Source organism: Peromyscus maniculatus, chromosome 15, assembly GCF_049852395.1.
Source record: "Peromyscus maniculatus bairdii isolate BWxNUB_F1_BW_parent chromosome 15, HU_Pman_BW_mat_3.1, whole genome shotgun sequence".
Lineage (NCBI taxonomy): Eukaryota > Metazoa > Chordata > Mammalia > Rodentia > Cricetidae > Peromyscus > Peromyscus maniculatus.
The window spans coordinates 56,149,294-56,164,071 of NC_134866.1; the positions used below are offsets into that span (position 1 = coordinate 56,149,294).

The window sequence follows — 14,778 nt, forward strand, 5'->3', positions numbered from 1 at the left end:
CAGCATTCTCATGGGGTGTGAGGAGGCATTTTACTAGGCATCAAGGTTCTTTGGGCACCTTACTGAAAGGTGCCTCATTATCCAAACCCTTTATAGTCTTTCATTCATTTTCCCTGCTAGGTACCATTCTATAGGCCGCTTTGTTGGCGGCAGATCCAGTGTCCTAATTATTGCTTTTTGTTTGTTCAGTAGTTTCTAAAATGTAATAACGTACTCTTTCTTTTTTTAATCAGACAGTGTTAAAACAAGAGAAAAATAACTATAATGCCTGGGTTTTCATTGGTGTTGCCGCAGCTGAATTAGAACAGCCCGATCAGGCCCAGGGTGCCTATAAGAAAGCTGCTGAGCTAGAGCCAGAGCAGCTACTTGCTTGGCAGGTATGGAGACATGTTTTATTTCTTATAATATGGGAAAAGCATTTGTTTTTCATTTTCCAAAGTGTAGACTCCAGTGTTAAAATAAGCATTTAAACTGTCTCATGAAAAAAATTAAATTTTCTAAATCTAAAAGTTAATTTTAGGTGCCAAAAATACTGTTTATCATTATTTAACTTCCTACCTACCTGGGTTATTTTTAAGTAGAAGACTGTAAAGGGTCCTCTTACCTTCACTTTTCTTGGAGGGAAATTCCACACATACTTCATCTGTAAAGTGTGGTAATTTTTAGATGTTGGTACTTTATTTCACATAATAAATAAATGTGGCCGGGTGGTGGTGGTGGTGGTGGTGGTGGTGGCGGCGGCGGCGGCGGCCTTTAATCCCAGCACTCGGGAGGCAGAGGCAGGCGGATTTCTGTGAGTTCCAGGCCAGCCTGGTCTATAAAGTGAGTTCCAGGAAAGGCGCAAAGCTACACAGAGAAACCCTGTCTCGAAAAACCTAAATAAATAAATAAATAAATAAGGGGACAAGAGAGATTTTTCTAAGAATAATTATCACTGCTTCTTTTCTAGGGGCTAGCGAGTTTGTATGAGAAGTGTAATCATGAAAATGCTAAGGGGGATTTACCTGGTGTTTACCAAAAGCTGTTGGATCTCTATGAAAGGTAAGGAATATGTGGGGAAAAGCTAGTTTCTTTACAAACCTGACTTAGAATTGAGTGATTAGAAATTATATAGAGCTGAGCAGTGGTGGCACATGCCTTTAATCCCAGCACTTGGGAGGCAGAGGCAGGCGGATGGATCTCTGTGAGTTTCAAGGTCAGCCTGGTCTACAGAGCGAGTTCCAGGACAGCCAGGACTACACAGAGAAATGCTGTGTCAAAAAATCAAAAAGAAAAAAAAAATGAAAGAAATTATATAGAACTTGTGTTAGGATTCTCTAGAAACTGAGAAGATGAATCTACATATATATGAATGGGATTTATTAGAGTGGATTACAGGGTATAGTTGGACTATTCCAACAGTGAAAGGTCCATGAATCCAATAATAGTTCTGTCCATGAGGCTGGATGTCCCAGTTGGTCTTAGGTAAACTCAGGAATTCCAAAGAAGTAGGCTCTAATGCCAGTAAAGGAATGGCCTTGCCAGAGTGAGGGCAAGCAGGCGAAGAGCTAGCTTCCTTTTTCATGTCCTCTACATAGGCTGCTAGCACAGATTTTAAGGTGCGTCTTCCTACCTCAAATGATTCAGTCAAGAAAAGTCCTTTCCAGCTGTGTGCAGCAGCTTGGTTTTAGTTCATTTGAGATGTAGTCAAGTTGACAACCAAGAATAACCATCACAGAGGTGGAAGGGATGGTAACATTTACTGAGAATTTAGAAGCAATTTTCTTTCGGAAATTTATCATAAATTTCTTGTGATTGAATTAGACTGAAAAGACTATTTGATGATTGACTCAATTTGGAATTTTAAAATTTATGGCCAAGATAATGAAAGATGTTTGCGCATTTTAAGTCTTTAGTTGTTTCTGCTATCAGATTAAAATTCCTTTTCTTCTCTTTAACCTCAGTGTTGACAAACAGAAGTGGTGTGATGTCTGTAAGAAGCTTGTGGGTCTGCATCACCAGGAAAAGAGGCAGCTAGAGGTTGGTCAGTGACTTCTAAGGGACTCCCCGTGACAGTGTTATTAGAAAAAGGCTTTCATCTTGCTTAATACAAGTTAAAAATTAAGATATTATGATAGCAAGAATTTTGACAAGTGAATCCCAGTGTTTTGGAAAATGTGAATTACAATTCAAATGTAGGATATCCTAAGTTCTAAACTTTGAAACTAGTTTAAGTTTACTAAGTAGTGTGGCTGTGGAGCGTAGTGAGCCATTTTGTTACTTTCTAAATTGTGGGAGTTGAGGATGTAGTTATCTTATGTCATAGCGGTATTTCTGATAGAAGGGCTCTGGATATTTGCCTAATGAACTTATTTTTTTGTTGGAGTTCCTCTGGAATGGGATATTGTACTTTTGCTATTATTACATGTTAATGGGGGAAATAATTTTGGTTTTTAGGTTAAACATTTTACGTTTAAGTTAACATAGCTGTTTAAATCTCCTTTTCAATAGGTGGCTCGGACATGGTATAAATTGATAAAGACACGGCGAGAAGACGGAGCAGACAAGCAAGAGCTTTATGAGCTGTGGAGAAAACTGACTGAGTTGCTAGCTGAGAATATAGAGGACCAGGATAATGAAACCCAGCAGATGGTATCAGCTTGTTTATTCCTCATGGTTTACATCATGAAAATCGATACTTAATTGAATTAGAAAATGGAGGCATAATGAAGTAACACAGGAAAGTACCGTATGTCAGTGCAGTGAGTGCTGTGTGTGCTCAGTTTTATATTCATAACAGGAAGTACCGTGTGTCAGTGCAGTGAAGAGTGAACCTTTCATTTCCTTGTCCTTTCATCCTTGCCTTTGTCCTTCTCTTCCTTTATGATTTCATCTTTTCTTTCCCCTGTCTCTACTTCCCCTTTTTTCTTTCTGTGCTGACAATTGAGTCTAGTGTCTTGCATGTTCTAGGACCATACTGAATACCGAGCCATTCCCAGCCCCCAGTCAACACACGCACACGCACACCCACATGCACACATGCTTGTTGTTTTGTTTTTGATTTTGAGACAGGATCTTATTATGCAGCCCAGGCTGGCTTGGAATTTTTTTTCTTTCATTTATTTATTTATTTATTCATTCATTCATTCATTCATTCATTCATTCATTCTCTGTCTATTTATTTATCATCCTGACTGCATCCTCCCCTCCTTTCTCTTCCTCACCTGTCTCCTCCAGTCCACCCCTTCTCTGTATTCACTCTGAGAGGGGCAGGCCTCCCCTGGACATCAGTTCTTGATCCTCCTGCCTCAGTCTCCTGCATACTGAGGATTACAGAAATGTATCACAGTACCTAATAATTTTTTATAAACATGTATTAACCATGCTTATTTATGGCATTCGTACATAAAGCATTCATTGATTATATTCAGCCATCTTTCTACCCTTTCCCTTTACTTTCTGTACTTTTCTTAGTCTTTTTTTTTTAAATTAAAATATAATTACAACATTTTCCTCCTTTTCCTTTCCCCCAGCTCCTCCATGCCACCCCCACTCCACTTCTCTGAAATTTCTGGCCTCCTTTTCTTTGTTATCATTATACATACATTATATATATGCATGAATATATTAATTCATATAGATATCTGAGTCCATTCAGTGTTACTTGCATGTATATGATTCCAGGGCTGACCACTTGGTGTTGAATAACCAATTAGGGAGTACCTCCCTGGGGGAGGAGCACTCCTGCTCTCGGTGTTCCTTAGTTGCCAGTAGCTGTTTGTCCAGCTGGGGGCTCATGAGATTCCCCGTCCATGTTAGCGTGCCCTTTGGTGTTGTCCTCGTTCAGGTGTGTTTTCAGCAGCCGTGTTATGGCGGTACCATAGATGTGCTGCCCTGTAGTTTCTATAAGGCACAATTTCACAGCCATTTCCTAGTCCCCTGGCTCTTAAAATCTTGCTGTCCTCACTTCTGGAATGTTCTCTGAGCCTTGGGTGCAGGAGTTAAAAGATGTATCTGTCCAAGCTGGGCGCCCATGATTAGTTGTTCTCTGCGTCTTGACTTGTTTTCTGTAATGGTAAAGAGAAGCTTCTTCAGCGAGGGTTAGGTACGACACTATTCGCAGATACACACTGAGGGTGCAGCTAGGAACTGCTGGTGTAGTAATGTGGTTTTCTCTAAGTGCCATGGATCACTCCTCGAGGAGTGGGCTGCATTTCTTTTCCCTCTCACCGGATACCAGTGCCACCACTGCATCTTCTGTCTGTCACTGCTGTGGTTCCACGGCTGTGGTTCCTAGGCTTCATAGCTGGGTAGGGCCGGTGCTTGATTCTCTCCCTTGGCAGCTTCCAGGGTATGAATTCCTGTTCAGGGAAGACGCGTTCAACTCAGATCCCACTCTGATCTTCCAAGTTCCCTGTGCAAAGTGAACGGTGTCTTCCGCAGTAGGAACTTACCTTCAGCTTCCCGGAGGTGACCAAGGACAGTAGCAGCGGCTTGTATTGCCCCCTGAAAGGGAGTTTATCTTGCCTGGTGCTGGGGTTTTCATCAGGTAGTCCATGGCTCTTGAGGGGAGCATTTTCAGCCCAAGTGGCTTAGCTTCATTTAAACTGTGTATGTATATACACTTATATGTAGTATATGTAATTTTGGATAAATAAAAAAATTTGATCCCCCTCTCCCTCCTCTGTATTTACCTCCTTTTCCATTCGCTAATTAAAGCCTACCCCGTTTTTTCCATTTCCCCCTTCACATCACCTGTATATTGCTGTTCCCCTCTCTACTGCTTCTTTTTCTTGGTTCTTAATAATATACTTTTAAGAATTTATTTCTAGGTATTAAACAGATAAATAAAATGATAAGGGGTGAAATTTAAATAATGAGTGTTAAGAAAAAAAATGTCACTTATTTTCCACTTAGAATACTTGAGTTATTATTTGAAAAAGCTAATTATGTTAAATTATTTTAGGTTAAATTTCCTTTATTGTGAGGTCATTACCTGTATCAGAACAGTGAAATGTTGCTTATTTTTATTGTCTTTATAATTACCAAAGAGATTTTAGTGATGAGATAGTAGGGTTGGTTGTGATGACTAATTTTGTCAACTTGATTGGATTAAGAAACACTGAGGGGTATGACTGTGAGTGTTTTCTAGTAGATTTACTGGGGTGATTGGGGTTGGGAGACCTGGATGTCTAACAGGTACTCACACACCTGTCAGTATGTGAGTGACACCAGCCCATGAGCTGGGGTCTTGGACCAAATAAAAAGGAGAAGGAGAAATGTTGGCCTCCCCTCCTCACCGCGTCCTGATCTGCTCAGATGTGAGCACATAGCTTCTTACTGCTGCCGGGACAGTTGTGAACTGTGCTTCCTGCCACAGTGGACTGTACCCTCAGACTGAGCCATAATCAAACCTTCGTCTCGTCTCTTAAGTTGCTTCTCGTCAGATATTTGGTCACAGCAATAAGACAGGTGACTATATATAAGGGATTTTATGAGGTCATAAATATACCCTTGAAAATGTAGAGCTTACATAATGAAATGGAGGGTATAATATGCTTTAAAGTGCTTGCCTTGTACTGTTCTTGTGCAAGACATTTATAAGGCTTTTGTTCAAGATTTTCTTCAAAGTCAGTTAATACTGTATTAAGAGAAGTGGTTTCATTATGCTTCTCTCTATTTTTTACCAAGTATAACCCAACTTCATAATTTTTCTTTAAAGTTTTCCTACTCTTGGAGATTTTCCAAAGAAATGTGCTTGTGATATTATATTGCCATATAAGATAATGTTCTAGCTGATTGCTTTGTAGCTGCCAGCAGCGAAGGGAAAAATGCTTTATTAAGCTAATGTTTTAAATTTATAGTTGTCACTTCCTAGTTTAGCATAGTCTGTTGGCCAGTCAGAGTTAGAATGTATTTTAAAACTCACATAGACATTTTGTTCCCTCACTCAAATTGTCAGGACCAAGCAGGTTATGGTGGCTCCATCTGTAATGCCTGTAGTTGGGAGGCTGAGGCAAGAGGATTTCCACAGGATTAAGGCTGCCATGGGTTACAAAGTGAGATCCCCTGCCTTACAAATCTGACCAAACAAATGGGAGAATCATGAGTGCCAGGCATAAGTTGAAAGTTTAGTTTTTATAATGGAGTCTTTAGCCTTGGCTGCCCTAGAACTCACTTTGCAGACCAGGCTGGCTTTGAACTCACAGAGATCTACCTATCTCAGCCTCCTGAGTGCTGGGATTAAGGACATGCACTACCACTGCCCAGCTTATAAAGGAGTCTTAATACAGTATATAGCACTTGTCACATTTTTTATTTAGCATACTACATAATAGCTTTTTGGTTTGTTTCAGCTTTTAACTGCATTTGAGAATGCACTGGATTTAGCAGATAATATTCCCAGTGAAGATCACCAAGTACTTTATAGGCATTTCATTCAATGCTTATCTAAAGTAAGTGACATTTATGTATTTCTAGTTATGAGAATGTTCATCAGTATGTTTTATTGCTGTTGGAATTTACTTTATTGTGCTTTTATATTTTCAAGTTTCCTCATGAGACTACAAGGTTGGAGAAGGCTTGTGAAGGGATGATAACTATCTATCCCACCATACAGTATCCACTAGAAGTGATTTGTTTGTACTTGATTGAGACAGGTAATTTTTTTATATTGCTTCACAGAGGTGTATGATTATATGAGAGTGATATTGCAATCAGTTAAGCACTACTTTAGTGCTTACTGTGTATAAAATGTTATATTAGTGTTTCTAGACATCAGAGAAATACAGTTATGTAGTGTTGCTGTTTATAGAAAGTCTGAGAAGTGTAGGAGAGTAGAGTGATACAGGACTTATTGGTGCATCAATGAAATTCTTTTTTTTATTATTTATTTTTACTTTTAAAAATTCTGTGAAGTCCTTTGGTGGCAGGACTTGAAGGATGTCTTGAACTTTCTCCGACATTAGATGCGGCAGGTCTAGTAGTCCAGGTGGCAAGTGTAGAGTTGTGGCGCTAGATGCAGCCTCTCTTTTAATTGCAATAGTAAAGTAGATTTGTTTGGTATAGTAGAAGGAATAATTGAACCTATTTGGCTGAATAGGTTGGACTATATTACACAAGTCTTGAGTGCTATGAAAAGGAAACATTGAGCTTCATAGTGTTGATATTAATTAATGTCATAGCGATGGTCCATTTTTTAAAAATTTTGAAGTATTGTGAACTGTTAGTCCGTAAGTGAACTAGATTAAATTCAGGTTGGAGAGTGTGTCTTGGTGTGTGTGACATGCTCTTGCTTTTTTGTGTACTGTGATAGTACTTTGAAGAGAGATGGTTGTTAACAGCTGGGTCATTAGGAGTTGGCACATCTGAAGTGTGTATGTCTGTGACCTAGGCAGGTATTTGTGCAGATTGACCACCGTGGTTTTTCATGGCACCCTCTGTCCATGTCAGTGTTTGTGCTGAATAGAGTGCTTTATGATGACTGGGATACACTTCCACACAGGCTTTTATTCATCGGAGGTAGATAAACAAGTTCACGGAACTCAGTGAGGAAGCTGAGCTGGAAATAGTACCTGCAGAAGCATTCTGGGGACTGGATTGTCATGGAACTTTCCTAGCACAGTGAATCTTTCTCACTTGGTTGCAAAATGGATAAATACGTGGAACATTTTGTGTGAATGACTCACATTTGTCATAGTAGAAAAATACAGTTCTAGAGAACTGAGGGAGAATTCCTGGTAGGCGCTGACCATTGCACCTATTTCCACTCTGCCCATCTCATCTCCTTCATCACTCCTTAAGTTTCCTGCTCTGTATGAAGTCAGTGCTCTTACCTTTAGTCTCAGCATTTCCACGAATAAGTAAGATCTTTTTCTTTTTTTCAAAGAGAATATTTTTAACTATCACGAAAATTACCAAAAGTATCAGAGTGAATTACTTTATGAAACACAAGTGCTTAAACTAAATGTTTATGATGGACTAAAGTAGACTAGAGTGATACTAAGAATGAGTAAATGAACTTGGAATATAGTGGTGGTGACAGGAAGGAGCCGATGAATGGAAAAAAATGCCTTCAGCTTCTTAAAGGGAAGGGCAAAATTATTTTCAAATTTTGGTTCTTCTGAAAATTTAGCCCAATATAGAAAAAAAAATGGTTTATGTGAAAAGTACATTTGAAAGGAACTATTAAATTAGCCAAAGCTCATCAATTGTAAATGGGAATCTGCAAACTAAAGCTAAGCATGTAGCTTGGCAATCATTCGTATGAAAGTGAGGTGGATTGATTGGCATCACAGAAGACCAAGGGGCAAAAGGCTGAGGATGGCTGCTTGTAGCTTGAGAAGAGGAAGAAAAGAATGAGGACCAGGAAAGGGATAGGTGTGGGCCCCTATGTGAAGACAGGAAAGTATTTCAGAAAGAAGTCTGTTGGGGACTATCATGATAAACTGAGTAACTGATTTTATGATTAAGAAAACGAATATTAAGGCTTTTTTTAAAAAAAAATAAAAGTAATTGAACAAATAATGATGGAGGAAGTTGAGGAAGTTTAGAAGTTTAAGAAGAAAAGTAATCTAGGGGCTTTACTGTTTATGGGAAAAGCAGAGGAAACAAGTCACGTGATGGGGGCAGCAAGAGAAGCAGGAGAAGGATTACAGTGATGTCTCCTGTTTGGACTATTTCAAGACCGAAGGCAGAGGAAGTGAATCACGTGATAGGGGCAGCACGCTTTCAGAGGGGCAGGAGAAGGATTGCTGTAGTGTCTCTGGACCACTTCAGGAAGGGTCGACTGGACATGACAAATGCTGTATTAAATCCTTGGAAAATAAGGTCCACAAGGAGCCGGTCAGCACAAGGAGATATGTTTTTGTTTTTCATCTGATAGGAAGCCTTATTTCAAAATCATCCAGTTTCTTCAGATTTTATTGTAAGACCCAGTGTGTGATTAAAGATGTGATTGATATAGGCTTTGTGGCTGTTAGAGTTGCGGTCAAGAGTTAGTGACTGGTGGTTACTCTCTCTCCAGTTCTGTTTAGCTGTTAGTGGTCTGCACCATTTCCTCCTTAGTCTGCTCATATACTAAATGGTGTAGGTGAGTATCTGGACATTTCTTTTGGAAAACTGACTGAATGCTTTCTCATAAGTGTGAATTTGCCTTTAATCTGTTTTTTGTTTGTTCTTTTGTCTTGGGATAAGCATGGCCCTGGTATTCCAGAATGCCTATAAAACAGCAGGAAGAAAGGGAATCAACTCCATCGGCAGAGTTTTGTACATAAATTTAGTGGTCTTTCTAATAAAGAGACCATTCCTTCCTCAATCAGTGTGAAAAAACAAGATGCTTTCAAACATAGCATAATGTTTCTAGCATTCCTCGAGGTTTGCAATAAAATGGATTTGAGATCTTACCTAGATCCTGCTCTAGAGAAAGTTGGAGAGGACAGAAACATAAATGAAATTTTGCAAAAAACTGTCTGTTAAAGAAAACCCAGTATCATCCTGTGGGCATTAAGAAACAATACATAAAAGTTGGACTGGGATGTAGCAGATGAGAGCAGGAGGCCCTGGCTTTATCTTACAGTGTGTGTGGTGTGTGTATGGTGTGTATTTGCCTGTGGTGTGTATGTGTGTGTGCGGTCTGTGTGGTGTGTGTATATGTGCAGTGTGTGTGTGTGTGAGTGTGTGGTGAGGTGTTGGGTGTGGTGTGGTATAGGGGTTGTGCGTGCATGCGTGTGTGGTGTGGTGGTGTGTCTGTGTGTTTTGTATGTGTGTGTATATGTGGTGTTTATGTGGTGAGGGTGTGTGTGGTGGTGGTGGTGTGTGTGTGTGTGTGTGTGTGTGGTGTTTATGTGGTGAGGGTATGTGTGGTGGTGTGTGTGTGTGTGTGTGTGTGTGTGTGTGTGTGTGTGTGTGAAGGATAATAATGACATAGTGAAGGGATTATTGACTGATAAGAAAACATACTGGCTTAAAAGCTGAGTGTATTAGTACACACTTATAATCTCAGCCCTTGGAAGGGAAAGGCAGAAGGATCTCAGCCAGCTTCAGGGGCATATCAAGTTTGAGGCCAGCCTGGGCTACACAAGATTCAGTCTCAGCAAAACAGAACAAAGAAAGTATTCTTGGAGAGCCTTTGGGGATGGGTATTGTGTAGAATTGGTGGGGAGGTAGGTCTGTGCCATGGTGAGTAGCAGTGGATGGGTAGGTGCTCAGATGTGTGGTTAGACTCAGAGTTCTTGTTCTAGGACAGTGCAAAGCTGTGCATGATTTCTCTTTTGTCATTCCAAGGCAAACTTTATGTATCCTGCAGATTAAGAACTGCTAGAAACCTTCAAGGTCTCTCAAGGCCAGCACACCCTTCCTCCCCCAAAGTACTTTAGTTCCCATGTGATCTGCTGCTTTACAGCAGTGAATCACTGTCTCTCCACCAAGGACAAAAATGTATTCCATACTTCTGGGTCTTGCTTTGTGTGTTGAGACTCAAGATTCATTTTCAGTATAACTTTCCTAGTTGCCATTTGTTGAAAGGTGTTTTTTTGTGTATGTGCTAAATAACTGTTTTTATTTATTTTACCTTGTAGCCAAAATGCAAGAGGACAAGGAGGCTTGGCTCTTCAAATTCAAGCAGAAAACAGCTTCATTAAGGGTTATGACTTTGTGTTTGAGCCCAGGAGGTAGCTCAGGATAGAACACTTGCTTAGCATGAGTGAGCGAAACTCTGGGTTTGGTTACCAGCAATGAAAAATAACAAGGTTTTATGTCTTAGAAATATTTGAAAATGCAGATGAATATGGAGAAATGAGTGCCATCAAATTCTATTTTTTTTTTCTCCCTCCAAAACTAGGTTTATTTAAACGTGAAAAGTTGTAGTGCTCATTCGTTTCTTTGGTATGTCAGAAGTGATTTTAAAAACAAAACAAAACAAAATATTTTCTTATGATATAATTTAGGAAGCTGAATTCCATAGAGTTATTTTGTATCATCACTTTGATATTTCTAATTTTAATATTTAGCAACCTTAGATCTGGACTGCCTTTTTGAGAAGTAAAAATTATAATTTTTAAACTGTTTTTTTATAATTGTTTACTATACTTATTTTTTCTCTTTTTTTAAAGATTATAATATGATTAAATCATTTCCCCTCTTCTCTCTCCTCCCTCCAACCCCCTCCCCCATAAACCTCACCTTGCTCTCTTTCCAATTCATGGCCTCTTTTTCCATTAATTGTTGTTATAATTAACTGATATGATTTCTGTTACTACTTTTAGAGAATGCTACAGAGTTTCTTAAAGTTCCTCCTGGGCATATGCGGAGAAAGTGCTACATGGGGCTTTTTCCCCTCTTCTTGAGACAGGGTCTCATGTATTCTAGGCTGGCCTTGAACTCCTGAACCTCTGACCTCGTGTCTCAACTGCTGAAATTATAGGCATGTGCCAGTTGTCTTTTGTCTTTATAATTGTGCTTCCAGATATTAGCAAAGGGAATATATTAGGAAGGTACCTTGTTTTAAGAGTGTCTCCTGTCCATTGTGGCCTTTGGGAAGCTCCCTGTACAGACTGTGTTTATCCCTGTGTAGTTTGGGTACTCTAACTGTGGGTTATCTTGGAGAGATTCATGACGACCTTTCCTTTTGTCGTCCTAGGCATGTTTGTGATAAAGGCAGTTTGTGTTGCAAAAAGTAGTCTGTCATGAATTATGTTTTCAAAGACTCAACATACTACTTAATAACGCTATATCCTGTGTCATCTCACTTCTCTAGAAGTTGTCATTTAGTTACAGAGGCAGTAGAGTCACTATATGTCTCTTACACTAACAGTAGAGCTAGCATGTGGTATTAGCAAATCTGTGGTTCTACCTGTCTGAACAAGTAGCGTCAACATTACCTGGGAATACATCAGAAATGCAAACTCTCAAACATTGTCTCAGAACTGCTGAGGCAGATACTGAGAGTGAGCTCAGCATACTGTTGAACAAATTGAATCCTTCAGTGGTTCTGATGGCTAGTGTTGATGTGCAGTGTAGACAAAAGAGGATATTGAAGTTATGGAACTATCTTCTTAGAATTCATATTTGTAGAGACAATAGTGAGGTGGTCTTGGCAGGAGGAAAGTCATATCTGGGAACATAACAACTAACCAAAGTTATATTTCTTCAGTTTGGGTTCATATTTTACCATAAAGTGCAGAAGTTTTAATTTTTTATCTATTACGAATTCATTTATTTTTTGGTGCCAATTTAGAGTTCTAAATCAGTATATAACATTACTTATAGATTATTCATTGGTATACATCTTATATGCGTTATATTGAAATGTAATGGCATTATGGAAATAATTTACTTTTAGTATCTGTGATGGAATCAGTAATTTCATATATGGTTTGGGGATATATATTTTATAATAGATGTTAAAAGAGCAAGACTTTTAAAATATTAATTATATTTATTCCCCACGCTTATTGTTTCAAGTTGTCTGTCTTAATCACTTCTTCAGAGCTTTCCTGTGTGATTAAACAATTTATTAAAGTGTCGAATGCTCCTCATTAATTATAAACAAATAACATTTTTCACTTTTGGGGGGGGGTGTATGAATTTCTAGAAGTTGGAAAATTTGATTGATTTGAGGTTGGAGAAAATGGAACTGTTCCAAAATAGATGTTTTTTTACCTAAATTATTTTATTGAAATAAATTGAGATTATTGCAGCACTGGATAATTAATGCATAAGCCCAATTATTATATAGGCAAGAATAGTTTGATAAAAATGTATGCAGTGTATTTCAGAACTAAGAAGATTGTAACGAAGTCTTCCTTCAGTGTCCTGATTCTAACCCAGCATCCTTGGATACTAGGATGGTGGGAAGTCCATCAGCGTTGACTGCTACGTCTCTAGCTGTGTATTGTTGCCCTCAGGGAACCAATGAGATACTCTGTTTCTTTCATGTGAATACTAAAGTTGATATGGGGAATAGGTAATGCTGCTGAGAGTTGAATAGGAGGAAAAAGACAGGGCAAGCCATGGGCTCTGTGACAACCCACGGACTAGTAGCAATAAGATTCTCCTTTGAAACCCTTGAACATGAGTTCAGTTTCAGAGTACTTACGTATGTAAAGCGATTTTACTTCCAGTGTTTAAACATGTTAATGAAGTAATAATATCTTGTATATTTGCTGCTTTATTTAAGTTTTTATTTCCTTAAATCAGGACTTAGGAAAATATGTGTAAAGCAGCTTTTGAAATTTATGTATATAGGTATGATGTTAAGAATTCGGTGTACTTGTATATATATATTAATACATATGCATATGTATGTATATATGAATGCTAATAATGTTTTCTTTTTATTTTAGGGAGTCTGACAGATGAGGGACAGCGGTATTGTTGTAAGCTAGTGGAAATGAATTCAAAGAGTGGTCCAGGCCTCATTGGCTTAGGCATTAAAGCTTTACAAGACAAGAAGTATGAAGATGCTGTTAGTCACCTGACAGAAGGTAATGTGCAGAGTATAATATTTAATATGAGGAGTAGTTACTCAGTCAATACTGACTACTATTTTAGCCTTTCTGTAAGGAGATAAACTAAAGTAAAGGGAAAATGAATATACATACTCTGGAGTCTGCTTGTAAATTTGAATTTAAACTCAAGACCATGGAAAAGTTCAACTTTATGTGTTCCATTGATTCCCTTTGTACACAGTAGGGATACTTCGATGAAGCCTTAGAAACAGAGGTTTACGTTAGTTGACTCAGGTGTGGTGTTTTTTTGGATAAACCTATGTTCAAGCTGAAATGTGACTAATACAGTGAGGAAGGTAGATGGGGCAAGTGGGAGGAACTTTATAGGTCAGTGAATGCATTTGTGGAGTAGCAGAGCTAAGAAGAAAGCTGTTGTTCAGGGTAGTAAGATTTGAGGTACTGGAAGGGACAGGAATTGAGGCTGAACATGGCCTTGCAAACATTGTTAACAAGCATCAAGTACAGCGAGTGCATCCCACGGACAGCAGGAGCCTTGAAAGGCTCTAAGCCTGGAAGCACTGTAATCTAATTTGCCTGTTTAGAATTTCTGGGGCAGCATGGGCCAGGGATGTAGATCAGTCAATGATGTGCTTGTCATGTGAGCGTGAGGACCTGGGTCAACTCCTAGAACCCATGGTATTTATGATTACTTCATCCTAGGCGTGAAGGAAAGCCCTCTCTGCATAGCTGGCTGGTGTCATCTAGCAGAAGCCCAAACCAAAATGCACAGACCCAAGGAAGCTATTCTTTCTTGCAACCAAGGTATCCTTGACGTACTTTGTGTTTATGTATAACGGGACCGACCAATGCTGTTTGTTTTTGTCTAACTTGAGAAAGATATTGTTTTAAAATTGATGGACTTTTGTTTTCAGTTTAAATTTGTGGTTGATTTAAATTGCACTCAGGAAGATAAATAAATGCCCAATCTGTGTGCATGTCTGCTCTTACATTTATCTTTAAGGTGAGGGCTTAGGAACAGATGTTCTGCCTTTCCAACAAGGAACTTTCTGGTATGTTTAGGACCTTCATGAATTCTTAATGTCATGGATATAGATAAGAGATAATTCTTTCTTACTTGCCAAGCTTCTATATTTGACAGTCCATTCTAATTCAGTTTTCCCCCTTTCCAGTGTCCTTAGACGTCTATCTTAGGGTTTCTGTTGCTGTGAAGAGACACCATGACCACAGCAACTCTTATAAAGAAAAACATTTAATTCGGGTAGCTCACTTACAATTCAGAGATTTAGTCCATTATTGTCATGATGGGTCATGGCGGTGTGTAGGCAGACAT

General features: G+C 38.9%; 1 protein-coding gene across 4 annotated transcripts in view; it reads left to right on the forward strand.

Annotated features, from left to right (window-relative positions):
- Window positions 1–14,778, forward strand: part of Skic3 (SKI3 subunit of superkiller complex) — a 101,506-nt gene that overhangs the window by 15,597 nt on the left and 71,131 nt on the right. For all 4 annotated transcript variants that reach the window (XM_016005082.3, XM_016005085.3, XM_076551983.1 and 1 more), the window contains 8 exons: window positions 234–377; window positions 950–1,041; window positions 1,944–2,019; window positions 2,491–2,631; window positions 6,336–6,434; window positions 6,530–6,638; window positions 13,323–13,463; window positions 14,148–14,249. In XM_016005082.3, the coding sequence (XP_015860568.1) occupies window positions 234–377; window positions 950–1,041; window positions 1,944–2,019; window positions 2,491–2,631; window positions 6,336–6,434; window positions 6,530–6,638; window positions 13,323–13,463; window positions 14,148–14,249 (904 nt within the window). The remainder of the gene's footprint in view (window positions 1–233; window positions 378–949; window positions 1,042–1,943; window positions 2,020–2,490; window positions 2,632–6,335; window positions 6,435–6,529; window positions 6,639–13,322; window positions 13,464–14,147; window positions 14,250–14,778) is intronic.